The sequence below is a fragment of the Trypanosoma equiperdum genome (genome assembly GCF_001457755.1).
Source record: "Trypanosoma equiperdum strain OVI genome assembly, contig: ctg_1639, whole genome shotgun sequence".
Classification (NCBI taxonomy): Eukaryota; Euglenozoa; class Kinetoplastea; order Trypanosomatida; family Trypanosomatidae; genus Trypanosoma; species Trypanosoma equiperdum.
In genome coordinates this window covers 18,203-26,561 of record NW_027123659.1, presented here as the reverse complement: position 1 = coordinate 26,561, position 8,359 = coordinate 18,203, and the positions used below count along the sequence as shown (strand labels likewise).

Below are 8,359 nucleotides of genomic sequence, written 5' to 3'. Positions count from 1 at the left end.
ATATATATATATATATATATATATACTTTTTTCCTTATCTTTTTACCTATGTCCAATCCCTCTGGTCAGGCGCAAGAAAGGGTTTGTCCACCTTGTTTTGTGCATAACTGGTGAAACAGCCGCCAAGGTGTATCTGTACTGTCACAGTGTTTGTATGCGTGTGCAAAGTATTCGCACTAGGAGGCGCATCCGTTTTTTTTTTAGGCGGTTGAGGAACAAGCAAAAGAGGGAATTGTAGGAGAGCGACTGAATATATAGATATATAGAAGCTGTATATAATGGGTGAAGTAATGATTTTGCGAGAAAAACAAGAAGATAGTATGATTGTGCTGAGCGGTGTCCGCAAGCAGGCTGACCTGCTCCTCATGAGCAGGTACTTCGTCAAACTTCAGCGGCATGTGGAAAAGGGTAAACGAAAAAAACACCTAGGACGATGTGCCACTTTGTTAAAGCACAACGCTGTTAGGAGGCTAGTCGTGACGCATTTTTTGCGTTGGTTTTACAATACGCGGCGCCATTTAGCCGGTTCGTTAGGGTTCGAAGGACTACCACGCATTGTTGTATTTCCCACTAACCAAGACTTCGTTAACTTGGGCGTCCGCTACTTCCAACAGTGGCGCGAGTGGCTTAGGCGGATTCGCCAGCGTCGTTGCACTAACACGGAACTATTGAAGAATAAGACGAGGGAAAGGCAACTCCTCTGCAGCTTCCACCAATGGCGATGTTTCGTCCATCAGCAACGGGAGGAAAGACTTGCACGGAGGTTGTACGAGCTTACCCAACAGAATGAGAAGTTACTCACTGATATTGAAATGATGGAACAGCATTGCGAAGGACAACAGGAGCGTGAGGAGGCCTTTAAATCGCTCTTAACGAATATGGAGGCGCACCGCAACCGCCAATTTCGTGAGCTGGAGAACTATCGTCAGGCCGTTAGAGAAGCTGTTAGTTTGCTACATGTATCATCCTGGGCAGAAACCAACTCTCAAGGAGTGGCACCACAGGCAGAGAAGGGGCAAAATGTTTTATCGGATAGTGTTGGGGATGAAGAATCGCTGCAGTTGTTGCGGGCCGCGGCCACGGATGTACACAAAGCCGTGAGCGAATTGCGAAGTGTACTTCCAATGGAAAACGAAGGTTCGGGAACTTTAAGTGACGTTGTTCAGTCCGTCTGTCAGCACATCTCTAAATTGGATGGTACATTCGATGAGTTGATGGATGAGTTGCACAGCAGCTCGACCCTGACAAAGTACATGCGAAACGTTCTGCAGAGCACTGGGGAAAATATTTTAGCGATATCTCAAAAGTGTTCCCCACCTAACTTATTCCGTGGGAGGGTGAACAATTTCAACCAAACGCCAACACCGGAGCAGAGTCGTGAACCTCATCGCCATAACGTGACGGGGGGCTCCTTTGTGGACTGGGAAACACTTGAACTTCTAAAGGATCAGCTGTCACATGGGGACACACTGATGAACGGAGTGCCCTCAACTGTCGCCGTTCTCGAGAACGTGGATGATGCTCTAAAATGTTTGTACGAGAGACAGCAAGAGGCTGATGAATATATGAGTAACCAGCAGAAGACTGCCAACTGCACAAGGGAGCAAGTGCATGTTCTCGCTGAAGCAGCGGAGCAAGCCGTGGGGCTGATCCAGAGCTGGTGTTCAATGACTGCCCAACATCAGCGGGACACCACCACCATAGATGCCAAAGAGGAACTGACAGGTGTAAAGGTGTGTGAACTGGCAGCATTGTTGCGGTATGAGAGCGAGGTAGCCTCTGACGCCCTCTCGAAGATACGTCATATCCTCCTTAGCACCAGGCCGCCACTCAAAATGTCAGCGCAGGACGTGCAAAGCAAAGTACCCTCCACTGGTGATGCATCTACTGAAACATCGCGATTTGTGTCGTACAGTGGCCTCGTGAAGATGGTGCAGGGTCTACATGAGCAGCAAAAGGAGGCAGTTGACGCCTATGAGACGGTGTACAACGAGTTGCAGCAGCTAATTTTTGATTTGTCTGCAATAGGCAGTGGAAGGGAAAGCTGTGCCAGCGTAAGCAGTGAAAGTTGTAATGACAGCAGGTTGAATTCCTTAGAGAGGCCGCAACTGTCAATATCGCGAAACACCAGCGACTACTTACATTACCCGATGAAACGGGCTGAGCCGATTATAAACGCGGTACGTGATTGTATCAACCTCAAAGACATTGAGTTGAAGGAACTTCGAAGCGTTATCCGACGCTCTGTAGTTGCACTCAGCGGCGGCACTTACGATGGTGAGGAATTTTTGGGCGAGAATAATGGCATTAACTCGTCTGTGGCGCGCTTCCCTGAGGGAACCCGCCTCTTGACGATGTGTGAGGAGCTCGGCAGGGCCGTTATGGAAGCAAAGACGGCGATGAAAGCAAATGATACCGGCAAGTTTTGTATGCATGACATGGTTGTTCAGCTGCAAAATAAGCTTAAGGGATTGCAGATGGTAGAAGCCGAGTGTGTGTCACTCATGAAGGGCTTGAATCACGTTAGCACACTGTACGATAATGGCGTGGAGACCGAGGGTCGCTCAAGCGTGGCCGCTATGTTGCGACGGTGGGAACTAACAACGGTGGAACAGAAGGTGGGTGTTGTGGATGAGCAGACATCGAAAGTAGTAGCTTCCCGTCACGAAAACATACCGGTCGGAGGTAATGATGATGACGCCATGCGATGCAGCGAAATCTTACGCACTCTCCTGCGCGGTGTACGTCGGACCGCCGAAGAATTTCTGGGGCTACATGGCGCGTGTGCGGAACTATTAACCGTCCTTGACGGCACACATGTTGGCCCCACCCATTTACACACACCGCCGTGCGACAGGGACATGATACAATCGCTCGCAAGACACACAAAGGAGTTGAAGAAAGTGCTCAACCGTCATGCAGCTGAAACAAGCGATAAGAGCAGCTGGAAGGGTAGCGTCAGCGATCGGTTGGTGATGTTAACCGCGAAGGTGGCGCTACTGCAGAGTGAAAAAGAAACGCTTAGGGATGAGGTGGCGCGCTGCACCGACCGGCACTCCTCTCTGATTAAAAAACTCACGAAAGAGGTGGATCGGCTAAACCAGGTCAACCAGAAGCTCCTCGACGGCACAGAGAAACTCAGTGAGCAAAAGGGGATCGAGGAGCGTCTTGCAAGACGGCGCGCGGTGCATATAGCGCGATTGTTGGAAAGAGTAGTACCCAGGGTGCGCCTCGGGGGGTGCCTCGTTTTGTGGATGAAGTACGTCTGTGAGCGCCGAAAACAAGCAGTGTACGATGCGAGAGAGGCTGAGGAAACGAATTCGCTGCAAGTAGCAAGAAAACAGCATCAGCAGAATTTGATTCTTAGAATGCTGGCGGTTGTGCTCAATTCACTGCCAAGCACCAGTTCCCTTGAATCCGAGGCACCTGTCACTGAGCTTCTGTTGCTTCACCTCATTCGGACTGAAAATCATGATTGCCTGGATGAGCTAGTCCAACGGAGGCTGGGCGCAGTGGCAGTGTGGAGACGGTCTCTTAAGGAACTTCTGCGTGATGCGGCTGCGTTAAAGGAGGAGGCGTGGTCGCTTAGAGAAGCGATGACGGGCTCGTGGAAGACGCAACTTGGGGGACTTCTTCATGAGGTGTCAGATGGCATCCACACAGCAGTTGCTTTCGTAAATGAACAGAGGAGTATGAACAATGAGGCCCTTAGGAATCAGGTATTGGGCACAGAGACGCTTTCACGCAAAAATAGGGAGCTCAAAAGGAATAATACTAAACTACTCCAGGAGTTGCTGGAGTTGCAACGAGTAATTGCCACTAGGGATGAACGAATTATTAAGCTAGAGCGTGAGAATAGGAATATCCAATTAAGTTGCATACTTACCGACAATGATAGCAGCACAACGATTGGCGAAGGCAAGAAAGACGACTACCATCGCTCGGTTGTCGCGGCCAACACGCACTGGCACGATCAGGAAAGGGCCGAGAGAGTGATGGTTTCAAGCGCAAAGCGGTTGGCGGTCGAGACCATCAACGCAATCGCGGGAAAGGATTCGGTGGGGTCCATTGCGGAAGTGGCAGAACTCACAGCGGAGTTGTACAACCGCACGGCGGTATCACTGGAAGCCATTTGCAACGCCCATCCGGCGGCGCGCCGTGATTTCCTTCAAGTGGCTGAGGCCTGCCTGGCGGATTTACAAAACTTGCAGGAGGTGCGACACGAGATCGTGGAGCGACTGCCAGAGCTGCTCCGCGTCCCGTACATTGACTAACGCACCGCCATTCCAACCCGTATTGGAAGTTGCTGACGCTTACATTAGCTGATCTCCGTTCTTGGTGGAGAATGCGTGTCTTTCTTCTTTTTTTTTTTTGTACCATGTTTAGTATTTTAATGGAAAAGGATATGTGAGTCATGTTAGATAATAAAGTGTGCGTTTTTCCTTTACTTTTTTTCCATTGGTTTGCTTGGTGTTGCTTCCCCACTGCCGGGGAACGGACGGTAAGGTGCGATGTAGGTGAAAGGAACAGCGCTTGAACCATCAGCTCCGCATCTGTGTGGCTTAAAAAGAAAAAAAGAAAACAACTGCACGAGAATGAGAAATACATATTGAGAACTAAAAGACAAGAGAATCCCTCTTGCGGCGTGGTGGCTGCAACTCTTTCCGTTTGCTTTGCCTCATTTTTGTTGCCTTCTCTTCTCTCACTTCTTTTTATCACCCCGCCTCCAACACTTCTGCTGTCGCTGTTTTGGCCACGGCACACCCCACGTGCGACGGGTTGGAAGGAGTTAATTTATCAAGAAAAACAAAAATTGAAAGTAATATTACAACCCGCCACCTGACAAAGAAAACTTTTTCAAAAAAAGAGGTAAGGGGCAAAGACTTAGAGAAAAAGTAAGAGAAGGGGGCTGAGATTCACCCGAACGAAAGCCATAGGTACAAGGTAGGAAAGAGTTTTTTTTTAAAAAAAAGGAATAAACATATCGCGAGTACATACGTGTACGTGCAAGATAGGGTGAGGATTAAGTAAGTGATGAGTCTCTGCGAAAACTGTGAGCTTGGCGAGAACTGCCATGGTGTTGACGATATCGAGGAAACTCTTCCCATTACCACAGAGTTCCATTACGAACCCATCTTTCAACCCTCCGATCCACACCATGACAAGACAGAATACTACAATATTCCCGGAGATTACGTAAAGGAAATCGAGGTAATGGGCCGTAAAGTGTTGAGCGTCGATCCCACCGCCTTAACCGTACTTGCGCAACACGCTTTCACCGACGTGCATCACTACTTCCGCGAAGATCATCTCTCCGGCTGGCGCCGTGTTCTTGACGACCCTGAGGCAACTGATAATGACCGCTTCGTCGCTACAACGCTACTGCAAAATGCCTGCGTCGCTGCTGGCCGCATCCTTCCCGCCTGTCAAGATACGGGTACTGCCATTGTATTGGGGAAGCGCGGTGAGCTGTGTTGGACGGGGGGTGAAGACGAGAAATATCTGTCCCATGGCATCTGGAAATGCTACGTGAGTCGCAACCTCCGCTACAGCCAGACTGCTGCCTTGGATATGTTCAAGGAAGCAAATACAGGCGACAATCTGCCGGCGCAAATGGATCTGATGGCCGTGCCCGGAAATGAGTATCATTTCCTCTTCGTCGCAAAGGGCGGTGGCAGTGCCAACAAGGCGTTTCTCTACCAGCAAACGAAAGCTCTCCTAAACCCGAAGTCTCTCCGCGCCTTTGTTGAAGAAAAACTGAAAACTCTCGGCACTTCAGCTTGCCCTCCTTATCACATTGCACTTGTCATCGGGGGCACCAGCGCGGAAATGACGATGAAAACGGTAAAACTTGCCTCCTGTCGCTACTACGACTCCCTGCCGACAACTGGAAACAAAAGCGGCAGGGCCTTCCGCGACATTGAATGGGAAGAAATCATACTGGAGATGACGCGTAATCTTGGTATTGGTGCGCAGTTTGGTGGAAAATACTTCGCCCATCAGATCCGTGTCATTCGACTACCGCGCCATGGTGCTTCATGCCCTGTTGGTTTGGGCGTCTCCTGCAGTGCAGACCGTCAAATTCTAGGAAAGATAACATCTGAAGGTGTGTTCCTGGAGAAACTCGTGCGGGACCCGGCCAAATACCTTCCCGATGTGCCACTCACGTCCCTCGGGAACGGCACTGTTGAAGTGGACCTCCACCAGCCAATGAGTAAGATTCGTGAGTTACTTACTCAATACCCCGTGACAACGCGGCTGAGCCTCACTGGTCCCCTTATCGTGGCGCGTGACATCGCACACGCAAAGATCATGGAACGACTTAATGCCGATGAGCCACTACCGCAGTACATGAAGGATCACCCGATTTACTACGCGGGGCCTGCAAAGACTCCCAAGGGAATGGCGTCCGGTTCCTTTGGACCTACCACCGCTGGTCGAATGGATTCCTACGTGGCACCATTCATGGCTGCGGGCGGCAGTTTCGTCACCCTTGCAAAAGGGAACCGCTCTAAAGTCGTTACCGACGCTTGCAAGAAGTACGGTGGATTTTACCTTGGAAGTATTGGCGGCCCCGCGGCCATCCTTGCGAGGGACAACATCAAGAAGGTTGAAGTTGTGGAATATCCAGAGCTGGGTATGGAAGCCGTATGGCGCATTGAGGTTGTGAACTTCCCCGCATTCATTATTGTGGACGACAAGGGTAATGACTTCTATGCTAAACTCGTCTAGTGCCCGTTGGAGCGTCATTAATCATTCCTTCCCGCATTGTGCATTATTATTACTGCTGCTGGCAGATGTACAGCCGTGCCTTCGCGCAGGTGTCGGGAAATGGCACAACGGCATATATAAATATAAATATATGTGCACAACGTAAACCCTCATTCAAGGGATTTTTATCTTTACCGTATCATATAAATGAACAGGGGGAACGCTGGCGGGTGCCGCGTGAAACAAACAAACAAAATGATGAAAGGTTGTGAAGGTGTAGTTAAGAACTCAATGGGTTTCACAAATATGAATTTAAGAAAAATTGAAGTAATATGAAAGCGGTGAAAGGGGCAGCTGCAAAAGGTATGGAACGAGAAAACAAAAATAAGAAGAAGAAATGGGGAGAAGGGGGTACTGCATAGTTTAAAATAGATATTAGCGGTGAGTCGGTGTGAAGCCACATTAAATTAAGTAAAGGAATAAGTAAAATAAGGAGGGGAGTGGAAGCAGATAAATAGAAAGTGATGATAATTGCCAATACAACTATATTTAATACTATTTGTTATTGCACTCTTCTGAACGCGAAATAACCGCCTATTAGCACTTGTTAGGGAGAAAAAAAAATAAAAAAAGTGAAGGAATGTGATTGAAGAAGGAAGAAAAGAGAAGATGGGTGGCGTGTCACTCCCACGTGTGGTTTATGTGATGCAATAGCATGGGTGATATTTGTATAATTATGTTTAGTTTACTTTCCGCTTTTTTCTTTCGTTTCAAATATATAAATATATATATGTGTGTGTATATGTGCTTTTTACAGTGTAAACGTTATTATAAAAGGTCTCAGACAAATATGCATGAGAGAAGGAGTCCTATTTTCATTTGATATCACATGGAATGACATCCGTGTTCTTTTTTTTTTTTGTTTTGCCTCCCGGAGACAACTCACGTTTCGAGCGGGAGTTCCGTTTGATACATATCGGAGCCACCGTGTCTTTTCTTTTATTTTTAATTTTCTATTTGTGTTGGTGATAATCATTACCACTTATTAAGATCATTTTTTATTATTCCTATTTTTATCATTTTCATTACAGCCTTAACTTTGATTAAACATTTTTTTTTCTGGCTTTGATCCTGTCTGTCTGCACTCATCTCGTGGTGCTCGATCGCGAAACCTACCGACATTAATAATTTGAAGTGAAACCAAAGAAAAATGGAGAGGAAAAAAAAGAAGAAGAATGCAACACATACATGTACATTTTTTTTTCTTCCTTTTCAACGGGGAGGAAAATAGGAAAAAAAGAAAAAAAAGAAGACCTGTGTGGAACTATGAAAAGTGACCCTGTCAATGTATTCGCTTGATCATTATTTTTTTTTCTTGAGGGGCGCTGGGGAGACCCACACCCTCAACTGCCCGGCATTCAATTTTTTCTTTCTTTTATCTTTCTCATTTTTTCATATCTCGAAGAAAGGAATCGGTGCAGGTTTGAGTAATTTGACTTTTTTGATCTTTTTTTTTTTTGATTTCCTCTTTTTTTGCCGCTGGTGTGTTGTTTGCGGTCTTTATTTTTATATCGAAGAAAATCTAGAATTCTTATTGTGCTGTTCCCCTCCTCACTTCTGAGGGTTACCATTTTGGTTCGTTTCTCTT

General features: G+C 47.4%; 2 protein-coding genes across 2 annotated transcripts; both read left to right on the top strand.

Moving 5' to 3' along the window:
* Positions 1–278: 278 nt before the first annotated feature.
* Positions 279–4,274, top strand: TEOVI_000869100 (uncharacterized protein; the record flags this gene model as incomplete). Its single annotated transcript, XM_067222496.1, has 1 exon — positions 279–4,274. The coding sequence occupies one exon, from the start codon at positions 279–281 to the stop codon at positions 4,272–4,274; it is 3,996 nt and encodes a 1,331-aa protein (XP_067078597.1).
* Positions 4,275–5,034: 760 nt separating this feature from the next.
* On the top strand, positions 5,035–6,732 carry TEOVI_000869000 (fumarate hydratase, class I; the record flags this gene model as incomplete). The annotated part of the gene is made up of 1 exon (XM_067222495.1): positions 5,035–6,732. The coding sequence occupies one exon, from the start codon at positions 5,035–5,037 to the stop codon at positions 6,730–6,732; it is 1,698 nt and encodes a 565-aa protein (XP_067078596.1).
* Positions 6,733–8,359: the final 1,627 nt, after the last annotated feature.